Here is an 18,470-nt window from a genome sequence, read left to right as displayed (position 1 = left end):
GCTGAGAAGAGGCAGAGACAGAAGGTGACCAAGAGAGGCTGTATAAAAAAGGATGAGAGGAGTTCCCACCATGGCTCAGTGGTTAACGAATCCGACTAGGAACCATGAGGTTGAGGGTTCGATCCCTGGCCTTGCTCAATGGGTTAAGGATTCGGCATTGCCATGAGCCGTGGTGTAGGTCACAAATGGGGCTTGGATCCTGCATTGCTGTGGCCCTGGTGTAGACCTGCAGCTACAGCTCAGATTCGACCCTTAGCCAAGGAACCTCCATATGCCTCAGGAGCAGTCCTAAAAAAGACCAAAAAAAAAAAAAAAAGGATGAGAGCTAGGAAGCCATGGTATCGAAGAATCAGGGGAAGCCACAGCAAATGATTCAGAGGTAAAGGGAGATAAGGGACAGTGAAGGTTTGTATTTTAAGAGCTGATGTACAGGAAAAGAAGAATCTAAAAATGGGAGGGGCACAAAAATATCTAGAATAGATTCAGGACTTCGTGGATAACATGCTCACCAGGTGGCGCCAAAGACCCTCCCTGGTTATTAAGATGGGCCTCAGAACTCCTGCCCCTTAGGCAAGCCTAGCCCAGTTACATTCAAACTTGAATGCCACCTCAGCCCTGTGGTGTTCCTTTAGTCAAGGAACAATCAAAAGTTCCACTACTGGAAAGCTCTGGGACTCTGAGCGATATAGATATATATTCACATACAACTCTGCTCTTCCTCTGGTATGTGGAGATAAGAACCTTTGGGGAGTTCTCTCATGACTCAGTGGGTTAAGGATCTAGTGTTGTCATTGCTGTGGCTCTAGTTCAATCCCTGGCCTGGGTAGGGCAAAAAACAAAACGCAGCCAAAAAAACCTTCAGAGGATAGTGCCATCCATTTTATTCCCTGCATGGTGTTCAAATCTATCCACATCTGCACTTTGCCCTGTCTCCATTCCAAACCACTATCCTCACACCTAGCGCTGCAGTCGCTTTCTAAATTGTCACTCTGCATCCATTCTCAATGGCCCCCTAACCCAACAGTGATTCTCCCTAATGCAATTTCTTCCAAGTAGGTGTGACTCCCAGCTCCCCACCAGCCCACAGTATTGGAATTCTAGTGGAATAGTTCTGGAGCCAGATTGCTCGGTTCAAATCCCACTTCCGGTACTCACTGGCTGTTGCAACTTTGGGCAAGTTCCTTTAACTTGTCTCATTTCTCGACCTGCTAAATGGAAGTAAGACTTACCTCAGAGGACTATAATGAGGACCAAATGAGTTTACAGGTTGTTTTTAGTACAGTGCTTTAGTACATAGCAAGTGCTCAATAAATGACAACTGTTATTAAAGGCTGCAGGTTAAAAATTCAAATTCCTATTGTGGCCTAAGTAACATCCTCGATTGAGCTCTTCCCGACTTTCTGGTCTTCTTTGAAGCGTGTACCCTCTCATGCCTGCTGTCTCAGCAACCTTTTCTCGGGCAGTTAGCATCACTGTTTCTTTGGCTGAGTGTTCACTCCCATCCTTCCTGAAAGAAACACTACTCATCCTTCTGAGATGTCTGAACAGTTCTCAAAAACCTCGCAGATGGAAACCTTCCTCTCCAAATTCTTTACAGATCTTTGCATAGTCCGCTGCTCGAACTTGAGTTTTTATTTAAAACTATGATTTGTTGCCTAGTGACACAACTTTCCCTACTCCCTGCATGTAAACCACGGTGACAGATCTGCTAGTGTCGATCTTGCAGAACTTGAACTAGGGTGATGATCCAGGAAGGGGAAAAGCAGACCACGGAGACTTCAGATCAGCTCCCTTCTACCACTGCCACGTCTCCTTCCCAGCTCTCCAGCAGTCCCTTTCTCACTGCCCAGGGAGTCCTCTGCTATATTACTTTTGGCAAGCCTCCGAGAATAACTCCAAATTAACTCCAACCAGCTTCAGTCCTTGCCCAGGCCCCAATTTAAGACTTCAGGTAGAATCCCAAATCACAAGTTTTTAAAAATCTGAGTCCAAGTATGTGACAAGCAACTGAGGATCACCGTTGGGGTCCAATTTCGCTTTCAAAATTACCATTTTCCCCCTTACACCGTTTCTGGCACTGTAGCAAAATAAACCATTTGCTTTAAACCCCTACTCCCCAGCCTTCATTTAAAAATTCAGTTTTCAAGTTCCCGTCATGGCACAGTGGAAACAAATCCAACTAGGAACCAAGAGTTTGTGAATTCGATCCCTGGCCTCGCTCAGTAGGTTAAGGATCCTGCATTGCTGTGGCTGTGGCGTAGGTCCCCCTAGCCTGGGAACCTCCATATGCCATGCCTAAGGAAAAAAACTACAAAACAGTAGGCACAACTGCCTTAAGGCAGATGCCCAATGCAAAAACCATGGCTCTTGGCTACCTCCTATCCCTTTCACATCTTGCTTAAGTTAAGGCATGAATAAACCACAAGGTTTTTGTTTTTCTTCATGTAAGTGAGAATAAACTGTGAACCTTGAAAGGTTTATTTTGGAAGATTCACCCTTACAGAGGGCAGATTTTTTAATCATTTCTTACTTTACAGAGGGCAGCGTTTTCATCACACCAACAGCCTACCGACTTTAAACACCTCAGAAATGCTTTCCTCAAAATTCTCAATTGTATCACATTCCTGTTGAAGCACTACAAAAAATGTAATTAAGATAATGAACTCAAAACTTGAATAATATTTTCTTTATTTACAAGTTAGAATCAACAGACAAAGAAAAGACAATCCAGGGGGACTGAATGGGGAGATGACTAAACCCCCAGGAGCCCCAAATTGGAGCAGAAGGAAAAGGGAAAAAGAGTAGAAAAAAAAAAGTCAACGTAAAAAAAGAGTTCCCCCTTCCTCCCTCCCCATGGAAGCCGAGGGGACCATGGCCCCACCCCCTCAGCCTTACCTAGCTTAAAATAAATTAGAACAAAACAACCTCAAAACAGGGCCCTCACAAGTGAACAGGGCAGCTACGGCCTCAGGTAACCCCTTATCAGGGCCTTTGCCCAGTCCCACCCTGTACCCCTGCCCCACCTCAGTCATTTCGAATGGGAGCCCTATGCCCAAGAGGTCACTTTCAATGGGGCTGGGAACTCAGTCTTATTTTGTCCATTTATGTCCCTCCTTCAGAAATTGTCCCTGCATCCCTCCCCCTGCAGAGCCAGCTCTCCTACAGTGGGGGGAGGGGGGGTGAGATGAGGAAGTGTCACAGCAAAGGGAGGGAAGGGGTGGGGCAGGGTGGTCTAGGGGTCCGGTCCTGCGGAGCCTCCTGCCCCATCTGGCCTGGCCCCTTAGCCTGAGTCTGAATCACTGGTGTCTGAAGAAGAGGAAGATGAAGAGGAGGAGCTGGAATCTGAGCTGGAACTGGAAGCGCTGAGGCGTGACACTGCTACCTGCTGTGCCGATGATGTCTCTGTTTTCTCACTCGCTGCAGAACAAAGTTGAGGTTGAAAGATGTTTAAGTCTGATTTCCATTTCTCAAAAAAAGACAGTCAAGAGGGAGAATATAGTGAATTCAGTGGCTTACAAGACACCCACCTTTCTTGGGGGGCTTTTTGGTGGAGTTGAGCTGCCCACTAACATCCTGTAAGCGCTTTTCTAGTTCCCGCTTCTTCTCCAAAGCCAGTTCCTCCTTTGTCTTTCCCACAGGTTTCTTAATAGCTAGAAAAAGAGCAACAGGATTTTAAGACAACCAGAAGCACCTGAGTTTTTCTGCCCCACATTGTTGCCATATTCCTTTAATGAACACTGGGAAGCAAGCAACTAATCATCCAACCTCCATCATCCCAGGAGCTGACAATCACAAGTGCTTCAAGGAATACCCCCCCATCTTTTGTCTAAATTGTCCTCAGAACCTCATGAGGATCTGCCGAATTAACTGGTGGACCTCTTTTCATACTCACTATAGGGCTTCCGAGGTTTCTTTCGTAGGCAGGAAAGGACATAGCGTTCAAGCTCTCTAAGCGTGGATGGCTTGAGCGTTTCAAAATCAATCTCAATTTCTTCTGGATTTGAGTCACGTAAAGAGGGCTCCCTGGCTTGGATTATGTGTACAACTCGGCCTAGCTTCTCCCCAGGCAACTTGTTGATGTCTAGGCTCAGCTGCCGCTTTTCATCATAACTCATGGGCCTGCTTTCCTCCTCCTCCTCTGAATCATAACCTGCAGGCAGGGTAGGTGGGGCTGTCTTTGTGGCCTTTTTGGGGAGTCTATGAGCAAAAAAAAAAAAAAAAAAAAAGAGTCAGTTGTGGGAGCATCGACAAGTTCTTACTGTTCAACCCAGTGATCTGGATTTTCTGCCTGAAGCATAACTATTTTTCCATCAGGTGAGTCAGAGGTGGGCCTCTGGGACACTCAATCAGGGAAGCAGAGCTTCTTACATGCCAAACATCTTACATTAATTTGGGGCCTTGAAAACCAAGTAAATACCCTGGCACAGGTCTACTTTTTTTGCTCCCTAAAGCATAACTTGCCCTAAACCACAGAAATCATACCAAAAAAGTATCGATTAATTGGTTTAGAGAACGATCAGGCAAACTATGGCCCAACAAACAAATCTGGCCTGCCACCTGTTTCTGTAAATAGAAACATGAGTGGAACACATGAGTAGAAACATGAGTGGAACACAGCCACACTCATGTTTACATATCCACCCATGGCTGCTTTCATAGTACACTGTCTGAGTGAAGCAGCTTTCAGAAACTTTCAAAGTTTATTTCATCATCAGGCCATTTATAGAAAAAAATCCGTTGGTCCCTGGTTTAGAGAAAACTTTGTAAGGAGTGGGAGAAATCATCCTCCCCTAGAGAGATTATAGAAATACCCAAGCTGTCTTTGCTTCCTACCCTGTTGGAACTCACTTGGTGCCACTTCCTCCAGAAGGTCCAAAGCCAGGAGGACCCAATGTAGCAGCACTGCCACCCCCACTGCCACTTGCTTTCTTGGACTTCTTGGGTTGAGATGGGCGGGGTGCCCGAGGCCCTTTGTCATCTTCATCAGCCCCAGCTCGGCCTCGATGCTTCTCTGCCTTCCGTTTCTTCTTTTTCTCTTTTTTTTCCCTCTTCCGCTTGGGCTTTGATATTGGGCCTTGGGACAGCGCAGCCAGTTGTTCATGTACTGCTCGAAGCTAGAGAAGCAAAAGCATTATGTGAAAGGGGAAAGATAAGTAAGTCAATAAAAACTCAAGCAATGAAAAAATTTAGGGCAAAAATAGACCATGAACCTTACTCAGTAAAGATATTACCTGTTCTTGCAGTTCAGCCAAGCGATGAGCTCTTTCTTCCTCAGAGTCAGAGCTTTCACTCTCTTCTTCCTCCTCTTCCTCCTCCTCATCTTCCTCCTCCTCCTCCTCAGAAGAGCTCTCACTGCTACTTTCCTCACTAGAGGACTCTGAAGACGACTTGGCCAAGCCAGGAGGCAAGGCAGTCGAGACTGGTAAAGGACCTGGTTCTAGCGGTTCATCTGGCATCTTGGCATAACGGAACTCAAACACATCCTAGAAAAGGGACAGGCAGACTCAAATCCATGCTAGTGGACAGTGCCCTGATCACAACAGACCATTTGATGGCTTCAATTTACAACTGTACAGTTTAGGAAATCCTCATATTGAGGTTGTGCAACAGGTGACAAAACTTCTCTCCCCAGACCCATTTATTCTTTAAACTCCAACCCTGACACTCACCTGTAACTTTCGCGCCATGGCCACAACATCGTGGTCTGGAGGATTATACTTATAACAGTTGGAAAACATAAGCCGCACGTCAGCAGCAAACTCCTGTGCATCTCGGTAATCACGATTCTCCATCTTCCGCTGCAGAAGGAGGCAGCATCAGAAGCTGCACAGGCAGGGAGACTCACCTTTCCCTGCCAGCCCCAGACACCGCAAGAATAGCCCTCTCTGAGAGCACAGTGGGGGTGACCTTAACGATCTATGCCCTGGGGTTCAAGTTTGAAGTCAAAGGAATTTGGGTAGGTTGAAGAAACATATATGTCTAGAAAAAAAAATCATTTCTAAGTGAAAGGGGAGGGTGGATGGCCTCTCACTATCCCACCCCTTAACCTCCCTACTCTTAACTCCCAACAGAGGTAGAAGTTAATTGGAAATGAGCAGTGATGCTCTGAACACAAAACCCATCACAGGAACTATAGACTCTTAACAAGAACTTCACTTTCTGCCCTGTTACTATTTTGTAAAAGTAAAATACCAAGATTGCTGTGTACCCATTAAGTGACTTTTATTGATCCCTAGGTTCTAATCACTGCCTGAGTATCCCATCTGCCCCATGCAGTGGGTACCTTGACAGTGCTGAGGTCCATGGGGTGCTTAATGATGTCATGGTAGTCATGCAGGCCAAGAGCAGAAGCGTCCACTGGTTTATAGAAAGGCCAGGCATAAGCAGCATGCTTCTTCGAAAGCAACTCCTTCAAGATGCCATTGCAATGTTTCAATTGTTCTGACAACTTTCCTTTCTTGGAGCTCTGGTGTTGCTGCTGAGAGTCAGGCAAGTCTTTGCGTGGGGGCTTGATGGGACGGCCACTCTCTCTACGCATAGGGGGAAGCCGTGCTGCCTTAGGCTCAAGACCCCCGGGAGGGCTAGCTGGGGAGCCAGGAGCCAGAATGGCTGTAGGTGTAGGGGTGGTAGTATCTGCTTTTCGCTTTACCCCTTTTTTCTGCAGAGAAAAACAAGATGGGAGCCTTTTATCCTGTGTCCACCTCATTGAAAGCCTTTCCTCCTCATTGCCCCCAAAATATCCACAGATGTATACCTTGGCAAGGGGCTGGGCTGGGGGAGCTGCAGAGACAGCAAGGAGCGGGGGTCCAGCGGAGTGCAAGGACTTGAGAAGGGGCGAAGAGATGACCGATGGGTGGGGAATGTTGAGGACAGTGGTAGGTATCTCGGGTGGTGGAGTATACAAGGTTGTGTGAGACACAGAAGAGACTGCAGGCACCTGATGGGCACTGGTGATACTGCCCTGGAGTGCTAGGGGAGGAGGAAAAAACAGTTTAGTTTGATTATCTTTCTTATCTTTTGGGCTCCATTAGCAAAACTCCTATTCTTCCTACCTGCCAATTTGGCCCCCTTCTTGTGGCTGTTCTTAGGGATAGTCACCACGAGTTCTTGTTCCTCTTGTGGCATTGACGCCACTTTCTGTAGGAAGATCTTTTCCAGCGTTTGTGCCATCAGGACAATATCATCAGTGGGCTACAAAAATCAAACAAAAAGTTTCAAATGTCAGCACAAGAGGCAAATCATTTTCCTCTGAAGAATTCCTACCTCTACACATCACCACCCCCTCATACAACTATTAACAAATACTGAAAATTATCTATGTTGTGCCACCAAATATCCTTCTCTCCCATTTCTGTCCTTCAAAATGCAACAAAGGGATAAAGTTCAGAAGAAAGAGCTGATAAAAAAATAGTTTCTGCTCTACCCAGGTCTCTGGAGAGTTTTGAGAAATAGGGCCATCAGCCACAAGTATGAAGAGTGTTCTATTTAAAAAAAAAAATCTCCGTAACTCTGGATCTCTGAAGCCACATCACTGTTTTCAGTGCTACCTTTTGGAACTCAGATTTTCTAGATCCTAACCACTCTGAAACTCTGCAGTGAAGGACTTAAAACTCACCTTGTTGTAGATGTAACAGTTAGTGAACATGGTATTGAAATCTTGCATACACTCTGATGCAGCCCAATAATAGTTGTTTTCAAGTCTTCTCTTAATAGTACCCATATCCATTGGCTGCTTTATAATTTTGTGATAATCCTAAAAAAAAAAAAAAAAAAAAGAGAGAGAAAAGAAAAATAGTAGGTCAGAACCACAGAATGACAAATGCTTTCTAACCTAAGCAAACTACTGACCCCAACACACACACAGACATACACACACCCGCCCTATGCATCAAACAAATAGTTTCCTAAACTGCGGCCCCAATTAAAAAACTAAGGGACAGAAAAAAAAATATGTGGAACAGATTTCTTATGACCCACACATAGGGAGGCATCTACTGCCTTTCTCTAACCACCCACCTCCCACCCACTCTGGACAGTTCCCCGTCCTGTGACATTACCTCTGGGGCTGGCTATCCATGGGCTGCATGAGGGAGAGGAAGAAGCTAAGAATTTTGGCCACCGTGGTCCTCTCCCAACCTGGGGTGGGAATCTGTAAAATGGAGCCAGGGCACAAAAGTTAAGGAAGGACACATGGAGGGCACAATGAGAGATGCCAAGATAGCAAGCGGTTGGATTAATCACAAAGGACCAAGAATCCAGCAATCTGGTGGCTATCTCTACAGGGTAGAGACGGAAATTCCCTAGGGGCCGCAGCACCTATACTAGGCAGCCCACTTCCACTCACACACATTCTTCTCCATTTCTATACCTCCCCCACTCCAATCTCTCTACTCACCGGCAGACCCAGTTTGACAGCATCCACAGGCTGCCGGAAGGGCCACGCGAACTGATGCTTCCACAAAGCCTTCATCACCACCTTGTGTAGGTACTGTAGCTGGTTGGTAACCCGTCCTGGCTTTTTGGGATTCGACACCTCTGGAGGTGGTGGGTTGGCAGGGGTTAGTTGCAAAGCCGGCACTGAGGCCATTGTAGGGCTCTCAAATCCCTCATACAACAGAGAGGGCTTTCGAATCCTTTTCCCAGGCGCTGCTGCCTCTGGGCCCAGCCCCAGTAACCCTGCATTCCCCTCCCCAGGGAGCCTGTGAAGACAGAAAACAACATTAAAAGTAGCAACCTTGTGGAAAGCGGTAGAATATACAATTTACACTAATTCACACTATTTACCCTCAATAAATCCATGCATGGAACCTAATTAAAAGCAGTCAAGATTATGAAACTGGATCTTAACCAGAACCAGTATCCAAACAATCCTTCAAGCTTTTGTTCCTGTACCTCCTCCCACCTTTTCTTTATTTTACTATACCCACCTAGGCCCTACATTCTGAAGTCTGATGGGCTCTTTCATCTGTTTGGTAAATTTAAAGTGAGAAAGCCAAGGTAGTTTCTCATAAAGCACAGCCATCAGAAAAATCAGTCTTATGGGGATGAGGCTTAAGCAAAAAGGGTGGAGCTGAGAAACTCAAGCCCCAAGCTTCCTCCTCACTAGGGGCTTGGTGGTTGCCATGGTGGTTGAGCCTAAAGGAAGCAGGTGAAAAAAGGAAACAGAATAGGAAAATTGCATAAAACGCTGATGTGACTGACACCTCAGACTCCATCTGCACAGAAATGATCAGCATTCTCCACAAGCTCTGAATAGTTAACTCTAAAACAAAAACAAAACTAAAAATCTACAACAGAAAACCACACCAACTCAAGTTTATTTAAAAAAAAAAAAAAGAGTATTTAACAGACTTCGCAGCCTGGAATATCCGAAGCTGCCAGCCCTCAGAAATTGATTATTCGCAAATTCTGTCTCCTTCAAGAGACTCAAAAAATAAAGCTGTCCAAATAGTCAAGGTCAGCAAGTTACCTCAAAGTGGTATAAACTGCCCCCCACCCCTGCCAAAAACTGCAATGCAACTAGCAATTCCCACTGTAGCATCAACTCTTGAAATCAAAGGCCAGGTAACAGTGCAAGTTTACACTCCCTCTGGTGCTCAAGACCAAGTGTTTCTCAGGGCCTAAGACTGTAAGACGTTACACGGAGATCTCATTGTTTACATCCGCAGAACTGGACCAGAGGATCCCTAGCTCCACCCTTCTACCCTGAATGAAACACTCGAAGGTATTTTTTAAAAATTCTCTACAACAAAGCACACACCTCTCAACACAAAACTGTACCAGTCACCGAAAGACAAGAATCTAATGACCTAACCTACACATTAGAAACCTATAGACTCAAAAACTGATCCTTCTGCCCTACTCTGGGAATACCCATCGTCAGTCTCCGAAGCTCCATCACCATGACAACCCTGTAAGGCACTAGATGTGACCACGAACCCTCCCCAAAAAGGCCTGTGACGATCCGTCGCTAGACACCAGACCCACCACCTGCAAGACCTGCTGCCCAATCAATGTCGTCCTTCCATCGTTCTGTCGACAACCTTGGCCTACCCGACTCGGCTAATATCACGCCACAGCAAGAAAACTAACGAGTAAATTGACAACCTGTGCTCCCTCCATATGCGGTATCTGGACCGCTACCACGGTTCCCAAACCGTCGCTCAACCCCTCCGCGAGCCCAGAGCGCCAACAGTTACACCACGAAACAGCAATTGGTCCCAGCCGATTCCGTACTACCTCCGAACCCGGAGTCCCACACCCGCGTGCCGCAGCCCCCCAACGTCCCCTTCCCATACGCGGCTCGCACGGACGTACTTGCTGTGGGGAGTCACGTTTTGCAGCATCTTGACCGCGGGGAACCGGCGCTGCCCTCAGCCGCGTAAAGTCCGGGTGGCCTCGGTTCCCCTTACCTCCCAGTCCAGCATAACCCGGGAAGCGAGGGGGGGCGGGGGCCGTTGCCCTTGGCCCTCCAGGCGACAACCCCCACCCGGCCGGGCCGGCGAGAAAGCAGTCTTCTCCGCTGTTTCTGGGAGAACTCCCGGCAGCTTGGCGCGCTCCGCAGGAGGCGGACAGCGAGAAAATGGCGGCGGTCTTAGCAGAAGCGGGCGAGCGAAGGGGGACGGACTCTTCAAACCCCAGGACGGCCCCCGATCCCAGACACCGTCGTCAATACCGCCCGCTGTTGGTCTGCAAGGATCCCCTCTTCCTGCTGGGACCGACCGGGGCAGACGAGGTCCCGTTTCGATCTCGGATGGAGGCGGATGAACACGAAAAGTGGTTTAGGGAGCCGCCGCCTCCATCTTTGAAATCCTCTTGAGGGCGGAGTAGAGGGGGTGGACAGACTCCGAGGATTGGGCGGGGCCCGAAAAAGGGGAGCTTCGGGGGCTTCTATAGGGTCTGTACTGTCCGCCGGGACCGGTCATAGGCCGAGACGAAGGCCATTTCCAAGCGGATGGACGTGGATTGTAATGGCGGCCCCGGACGACTTCAAGGCTCTGTGTAAGTAGGCAGAATCCTCCAGCTCGTTCTAGAGGCTGCTCCACTCCAGCGCGAAATGGCGCCGCCGAGCCCCGCGCCAGCCCTTTATATATAGGCAAGGGGGAGGAGCTTCGCCGCTCATGCGCGCCACCGTGCTCGAGATTTCCCCCACCCCCTCCGCGCGCGCACGCTCGCTCACGCGCGTGAGGAAGCAAAGTCGAAGAGGGAGGAACAGCTCTCCGCGGGAGCGTTTCCTATTGGTCCGCTGAAGCGATGACGTCACAAGCCTCATTTCCAAAGCGTCAGTCACCAGGCAGAAGAGTGCCGCATAGACCCACAGGGAAGCGGCAACCTGCCACATCTTTGAACCAATTGGCTGCGCTGTGGTTCGACAAGTCCCAGGAAAGAGGGAGGTCGGCAGGGGTGCAGCACCCTCTCCTCGCCTCCCCTTCCAACAAAGTCTTCCCAGGCGTCCGATCCCAGTGCGACTGGCGATTGCCAAGCTCGGGCAGGTCGTGCCATTCGTATCTCCTCCATTGGCCAGACCGGCAGGACTGGAGGAGGCCGCGTGGGCGTAGCCAGCCTGGCCCGCCGGGGTGTGGCCACAGGACGCCCGCGAGTTGTTGTTCTCGGCAGTGAGGAGGCCGCCGCAGTGAAGAATCTGAAATGAGGAAGAAGACGCCATTTTAGAAGCCACGGCCTGCCACTCTGGCAAACAGCTAAAGGCTCCCCAACGCAGCGAAAGGAGGCATCTAACGTTCTTGCGCGCCACAATCAAAAACACACGGTTGCCAGTACCTCCCCTTCCTTCCCCAGGTCAAGCAACCAAAAAACAAAGGCAAACCGCTCCTCAGAACCCACCACCTGTGAATTCTTAAAAGGCAACCCAAGTTCCAAAAACTTGAACCCCAAACACTTTTCCAATCCCTTCCACCATACCTTGAGTTACCAACACAAATATCTGCCTACCCGAAAAAACCGAGGCAACTCTGAGATGGTAGCAAAATCTCCAAACACAACCATGTAACCTATAAAATGAAACCCACCTCACCCCCAAACTTCATTCCGGTACCACGCTCTCAGCGGAAAAAAACAGGTCCTGCTAGGGGCGAATCAGCGTGAACACCCTCCCCCTCCTGGCGAGCTCGGACCTTTCCCCACGCTCTCCGCCCTCCCCCCACCCCGAAGGCAGGCCCGCACCCCCGCACTTAGGGTCCTTGCGTCGCGGGAGTGGAAGCCCCCCCCCCCCCCGGCCGGGGTCCGGAGTCCTCCCCACGGAGCGGCTGGTCCATCGGTCAGCGCCAGGGAGGAGGGCGAGCGGAGGAGGCGGCGGCTGCGGCTCAGACTAGCCCTCCCCCTCCTCTCCCTTCCTCCCCTCCCCCCCGGGCCGTCCGCCTCCGAGGAGGGGCAGGAGCCATTTTGGGAGCTCAATTTCGCCCCCTCCCCCCGGCCCACTCAACTAAATCTTTCCCACAATCTGGTAATCTGAATGGGGTTACAGACTACGTATGAATAAAGAGCCAGAGCACAAGGTCAGGATCTCTAAAGCCACCTCTGGGGCTCCCCCGCCCCCTTGCCGGAGAAGGAAAGAATGTCTCCCACCTGGGCTTCAGTGGGGGGGCCTCCCTGCTTCTCCACGTCCCCTTTTCTGGCTACCAAGCAAGAAAGTAAGACTATGCACATCTGAGAAAGGAAATTAATATCGGTCAATGAATGTAAGAGCCCCACCCTCACCCTAGAGCTTCGTGAGGGCCGAGGTCCTTTAACTCCAACCTTATCACCCACCCCTGTAGCCCTAACCTCGGTTACTGCGTTTAAAATGGCCGTCAACCTCCCGTCGTCTTGACCACTCGAGTCGGGCAAGCCCTGCGGGGGGAAGAGCGCACAGGGAAAGCGGACTCTCCCCTCACTTTGCCTCCCCGCCCCCACCTCCGATCAGGCCTCGGCCCCCAAAGCACAGCCGAGCCCGCCGGGGAGGCTGCAGCAGGGCAAGCAATGACACAGCAACTTTGCAGAGGCCTTCTCCCCTCCCCCATTCCCCTCCCCCTAGTGGCCCAGCCTCCTCAATCTGCTTTTCTCCACCCGGGGCCTTGCAAATCTGCCCTGAGGCCCATCAGGGGACCGATCAGGGAAGAAAAATTTAGGAGGTCGAGAGAATACGGAGCCTTAGAAAGGGAAAGGGCAGCCAGACATTACTCTGGCTTATTTCCCTGCATTCCGGAAAATCACTGCTCTCCGCTCCCTTCCAATCCTCCCTTCCCCCACATGAGTCACAGGGGAGGCCACTGCTACTCAGTAATTTGGAAAAGTAACTCTTCCCTCCTTTCCGTTCCCTCCCCCGCAGTACACAAGGAGAGATCTGTTCAGGAATGGGGGAGGGGGTGAAAGAGGCAAAAGACGCCACCCTGGAGAAACCCGAAACCTTTGGAGCTGTGAAATCATTCCAGGTCCTGAGACTCGCTCTCTCCTGTCCCAAGCCACGATTTCCAACCCTTCTCAAAACCCACGTTGGTCCTGGTTTCTGCTCCCCAGGGGACCCCCGAGTTTTCAGCCAGCAAGCCCTCCCCAGTTTGGGGTAGACCCATGCTCAACTAAGACCCCACCAGGGCAACGAAGGCTCCGGAGGCCAGGTCCACGTGAATGCACACAAATTCGATAAAGGACTCGAAGCGTAACCTCCACCATGCCATGTGATGACTGCCATCTCCCTACCGCTGACACAAAGGAAGCACAGAAATGCTCCTTCCAGTCTATGGGGAGAAAGGGAGTGGGCGCCTGGGAACAATCTCAGTTCACAACCTGGGTTGTCAACTCTAAGTATTTACATCTACGGGTAGGAGCTAGTCACCACTCCCACTCCTCAGCCCACTAGGTCACCCCTCCCTCCGGCCACCAAAAGGATCCCTTCTCACCTGGCTCCAGGCTCCTGCACCCCCAAGGGACGAATGGAATGGGGGGAGGGGGAACACACCACCCCCACGCCCCTTTGCCCTCCAATTGGTATGGAGACAGAGGTTGGCCATTCCCCTCCCCCAACGAGGGCCCTCTCCTGCTCGCCCCCCTCCATGCTCCCATTGGCTGTAAACTGTTTGAAGGACAAATCTTCCCATCCTTAGGATTCTTCTCTGAACCCCAAGAAAATCATCCTCCCGGACTCCCCATCATTGGTTAGGCACTTAAATGACTGGCAACATCCCCGCCCCGCAAGGGCCCCTTCTCACCTCGATCCTGGAACCTTCCAGGGGGGCTCCAGTGTTCCCCTCGGCTTGGTGCGGGGGGAGGATGTAATCCGGGGTGTCACCCCCCCGGAAACCGAGGTTGTGTTGGGGGAGGGGGCGTTGCCCCCAGCCCCTCCCTTCCCGACCGAGCTGGGGGGTGGGGAGAGCATCGGGACCGCGCGGCCACGTCAGCTGCACCCAGATTGGCTGACCCAGGTCATGTGCCAGCCGCCCCCCCTCCCCCCCGCCACGGGGGCCAGTTTTCCGAAGGTTCCTGAGGGTCGCGCCAAGGGGCCAAAGGAGCCTCAAGGCCCAGACCTTTCCTCACAGACCTAGAGTACTCTAATACCGCCGATTCTCCATATCCCCGGCTTCCTAGCTCGCTGTCGTCGACCCTGTCCCCCCCACTCGCCTCTCCGTACGGGTTCAGCATGGCTGCCGCAGCCCGGGAACCCACACAGCGCAGGCGCAAGGGTGCGACCGACTTGGGGGGGAAGGGAAAGTAGAGCCCGAGGCAGCGGGGGAGAGCAGTAGTGCGCAGGCGTCAGGGCGGGCGCCGCAGCTCCCGCGGCGGGGCTCAGTGCGCGCGCAGTGGGTGGGGCGGAAGCAGGCACCGCGCGCGGACCTCCCGCCTCAGCGGCCCCTCCTCCACTGCCGGCGGCCTCCTGGACTTGGTTCCTTTTCCACAGGTGTAAGGTGCAGCTTGGGACGCCCTGGCCGGAGTCCAGCGGAAACGCGCGCTGCCCAGCTGTTGTCAGTGGAGGAGAATGGGGCCTGGACCTGGAGTTTTAAGGGTTTGCAGGATGGGGTGTAGTGTGGTTCCACGTCGGGAGACGGAGTTTTATCACCACCCTCGTCATGCCTGCGGCGGGGAGATGAGGCGCGGGAGGTTGATGTGGGCATTTTGTTTGACCTGTTTGTCTTAGGCTACTTTATAACTTCTCATTTCCCCCGAATCTACGAAGACTTCGTTGAGACCTGCCAGTGCTTGGACTCCTCTGCCTTCTGCAAAACCTAACACTTTTACTTTTTTTCTGGACTTGCCTCCACCGTTTAAAACTTCTGCTTTTTCTAAGGCTTTACCCTTTGCTCGGTCTTGAAACCCATAAAAATCTGATCCAGTGATGGTTGCCAGCTAAAGCAGATCTTTTATTGTTCATAGGCAATACTCCCTCCCTTGATCCTCAGAATGTGGTTCAGATTTTTTACTTTTAATTCATAACGCCCACTCTCCACAAACGGAACATTACAGAAAGGCCAACTTGCAGAACTCTTGGCTTTCCGACTGGGACATGTCTGTGTTCCTTTACCATTGTACCAGAAGTCCCCTCCAGCTTAAGGAAATTTTTCTTTTTTGACCTGGTCACATTTAGGTATTAGTCTGAAGCTATCCTCCATTTTTCTCCCAATTGGCATTTTTAACTTCTTCCTTTTATGGGTTTCCCAGCCTAAAAACAAGGAAAGAAAGGAAATAACCTTATCGATATTGCATCCCCTTGTACACTCTTATTTACCTCTCAGCTCCCCTGCACAGTCACGACCTGAAACCATCCCCTTTGTACTCTTTTTTACCTCTCAGCTCTCCTGCACAGTTAAGACCTGAAACGGTCTTAATTTTCCTCTCTCAACCTCGTCCCCATTCTTCAGCTCGTTTCTTCTACTACTGAAGCTGTCCTAGCAAAGGTCACCAAAGACCTCCTAATTGGCAAATCAGGAAGCACCAGTTCTCATCTTATTTGACCTCTCTGAAGTATTTGACATTTGATCATGCTTCCTGAAATTCTCTACAGCCTTGATTTCTGTGACCAGTTTGTACTTATTTCTTTTCTTGCTTGTCCAACTTTTCCTCTGGTCTCTTTCGTGGACTCTTCTTTAGCCCCTGTGGATGTTTGCCAGAATTTTGCCTCACTTCTAGTTCTTTTCATCTTCCCTGTATAATCTCACTCATTGGGTCAAAGCTTCTCAAATCTTTTTCTTTAGACAACTCTCCAGAGCTGAACTCACCACTAAATTTTACTGCTTGGATAACCCTCAGGAGTTCAAAATTGATACAATATGTATACACTCTAGACCTGTTCCTTCTATATTATCCTAGTTGATGACAGCTATTCAGTTATAAAGCCTAGAATCTGGGAGCCATTCCTGATTTCTTTTTCTCACAACTTTACATTCCCTAGACGTCACATTTTGCCTGTAATATTGCCATGGCTCACACTCTGTCCTAGTCTTACCACCAGAGCTCTATCAATAGCTTCCTGATTCCACTATCTCTAAAGTTGCACTGTCCAATATGGTAGCCACTAGCCACTTGGGGCTGTTTAAATTAGCATTAAATATGGCTTTAAATTTAGTTCATTGGATGCATTGGCCACATTTTAAGTTCTCAGTAGCTGCCTGTGGCTCAAGGCTGTCACACTGGACAGCACAAATTATAGAACATTTCCATCATTGAAGAAAGTTCTGTTGAACAGTGTTGCTGTAGATTTTCCTCTCTACCTCACAACAGTACCGCCAGGAACCAACTTTCCAAAATACAACTCTGGCCATATGCTACTGTTTAAGCGCTGTATTAATTCCTCATTGCCTGTTGTGATCAAGTCCAAATTCCTGTGCTTGCCAGAAAGGTCTGCCTACCTGTCCAGCCTCATGTCTAGCCACTTCCTCTTGAGCCCTGTACTCCAGCTGTATTAAAATGTTCCCCAGATGTACCATTTTGTTTTACGCCTCTGTCTTTTACACATTCTGCTCACTATGCAGAATAGGCTTTTCCCCAGTCCACCTAAGCCCAAATACCATCATCTGAAAAGCCTACTCTCGCCTTTCAAATTGAGTCGACTGCTCATTCTTTGGTGTCCATTTATCTTATGATTGCACTTTGATCATAAGCTTTTTTTTTTTTTGGCCGTGCCCACAGCATGTGGAAGTTCCTAGGCCAGGGATTGAATGCACACCACAGTAGCAACCTGAGCCACTGCAGTAACAACACATGACCCTTAACCTACTGAGCCACAGGAGAACTCTCTGTTACAGTCTTTTTTCCTTTATTTTACTTTATTGTATTTTATTTTATTTATTTATTTTTGTCTTTTTAGGGTCATACCTGTGGTATATGGAATTTCCCAGGCTAGGGGTCGAATTGCCACCAGCCTACACCACAACTACAGCAACATAGGACCCAAACTACATCTGCGACCTATACCACAGCTCATGGCAACGCCGGATCCTTAACCCACTGAGCAAAGCCAGGAATTGAACTCATGTCCTCATGGATACCAGTTGGGTTCATTACTGCTGAACCACCATGGGAACTCCTGTTAGATTCTTTCTTAAAAAGAAAAAATATCCCCAGCTCCTGGCTCAGTACCTGGACAATGTGAGGTGTTCCCAAAGTGAACAAATGTTGAAGGAAATTGATGTTTAAGCATGTGACTTGGGTAAGATTGTAATGTATATGTATTATGGGGTGCCATTCAAGGTTTTTGGGAAATAATCATAGACAAAATAATTACTGTCAGATAAATATTTGAGACACTGGAGTAGTGTGAGAAAAGACAATCAGAACAGCACAGGTTATTTTCACAGAAAGCATTGCGATCCAGTCTGGTCCGAGTAGCATATAAGCTATAAGAAGTAGAGCAAGAGAAGACGGGAAAGTAAGTTTATTTGAAGCAGTATTACAACGGCTTCCCAGTGCTGTTAAGTTTGGACCTAGAGAGGAGCCACTGAATGTTTTTGAACAATGGCTTGATTGGAATTATATCATGTGATGGGAGTTCTCTTCACATCGTCAGTCGTCAGTCGCTATCACTATACCTGTTAATCAATGTCAAATAAAAGTGTCAGGAGTTAGAAGGAGATGACCCTGGTGATAGCTAACATTTTTGAGTTCCTGAAATGTCTCAGGCCCTACTATAAGTGCTTTACATGTATTAACTCTTCTAATCTTTGTAACCTTATTAGATAGATGCTGTTGTTATCACCCCCATTTTTCAAAGGAAGCAACTGAAGCAAGAGATGTTAAATAATTTACCCACAGTCAGCACAGTGTAGTAAGTGTCCAGAGCTGGGATTTGAACCCAGGCAGTCTGCCCCTGGATGGTAGGGTATGTATGCTATTCTGTTTGTTAGGCACAGCAGGTATTTTAAGATCTAGGGTTGAAGTTGGAGAAGAGATTAGTAGAGGTGGATGTGGGAGTCATCTTTGAGGTGTAATTTGAAGCAGTCATGCAGGTAGGTGAGATAAGGGAGGGAGGATGGAACTACTTAGGTGTG

General features: G+C 49.2%; 3 protein-coding genes across 5 annotated transcripts in view; 1 reads left to right on the top strand and 2 right to left on the bottom strand.

Annotated features, from left to right (window-relative positions):
- Window positions 1–18,470, top strand: part of TAP1 (transporter 1, ATP binding cassette subfamily B member) — a 682,515-nt gene that overhangs the window by 580,383 nt on the left and 83,662 nt on the right. The window lies entirely within an intron of this gene.
- BRD2 (bromodomain containing 2) lies at window positions 2,665–14,586 on the bottom strand. Of its 3 annotated transcripts, none has more exon segments than NM_001123085.1 (13): window positions 2,665–3,417; window positions 3,528–3,650; window positions 3,893–4,197; window positions 4,849–5,114; window positions 5,232–5,483; window positions 5,670–5,798; window positions 6,284–6,658; window positions 6,755–6,969; window positions 7,053–7,191; window positions 7,616–7,753; window positions 8,396–8,699; window positions 10,318–11,641; window positions 14,202–14,586. In NM_001123085.1, coding segments are annotated over 12 exon segments (2,412 nt in total). In that variant the 5' UTR covers window positions 10,347–11,641; window positions 14,202–14,586; the 3' UTR covers window positions 2,665–3,280.
- On the bottom strand, window positions 10,897–16,910 carry LOC146401489 (uncharacterized). Its single transcript, XM_084970545.1, has 5 exons — window positions 16,833–16,910; window positions 14,531–14,682; window positions 14,202–14,472; window positions 12,583–12,663; window positions 10,897–11,641 (listed from the first exon to the last, which is right to left on the bottom strand). The coding sequence occupies exons 1-5, from the start codon at window positions 16,908–16,910 to the stop codon at window positions 11,030–11,032; spliced, it is 1,194 nt and encodes a 397-aa protein (XP_084826671.1). The 3' UTR covers window positions 10,897–11,029.

Source organism: Sus scrofa, chromosome 7, assembly GCF_054392235.1.
Source record: "Sus scrofa isolate SSC_HxYL_T2T_F1_AM1 chromosome 7, Sscrofa_HxYL_maternal_Yorkshire_Landrace_v2.0, whole genome shotgun sequence".
In the NCBI taxonomy this organism is placed as follows: Eukaryota; Metazoa; Chordata; class Mammalia; order Artiodactyla; family Suidae; genus Sus; species Sus scrofa.
This window is presented reverse-complemented; position numbering and strand designations above follow the sequence as displayed.

What these genes read in the sequence shown, in the direction of transcription:
- BRD2 (XM_084965855.1), bottom strand. Translation starts at nt 7,726, where the DNA reads ATGGATATGGGTACTATTAAGAGAAGACTTGAAAACAACTATTATTGG. An exon ending in CAGCCCAGCCCCTTGCCAAG is followed by an intron (nt 6,659 to 6,754) that starts GTATACATCTGT and finishes TTTTCTCTGCAG; the next exon opens with AAAAAAGGGGTAAAGCGAAA. An exon ending in TCTGGAGGAAGTGGCACCAA is followed by an intron (nt 4,198 to 4,848) that starts GTGAGTTCCAAC and finishes TTTTGCTCATAG; the next exon opens with ACTCCCCAAAAAGGCCACAA.
- LOC146401489 (XM_084970545.1), bottom strand. Translation starts at nt 16,910, where the DNA reads ATGGTACATCTGGGGAACATTTTAATACAGCTGGAGTACAGGGCTCAA. An exon ending in CTAGACATGAGGCTGGACAG is followed by an intron (nt 14,683 to 16,832) that starts GTAGGCAGACCT and finishes TTCCCCCCCAAG; the next exon opens with TCGGTCGCACCCTTGCGCCT. An exon ending in GCCCCCCCACTGAAGCCCAG is followed by an intron (nt 11,642 to 12,582) that starts GTGGGAGACATT and finishes TCCTCATTTCAG; the next exon opens with ATTCTTCACTGCGGCGGCCT.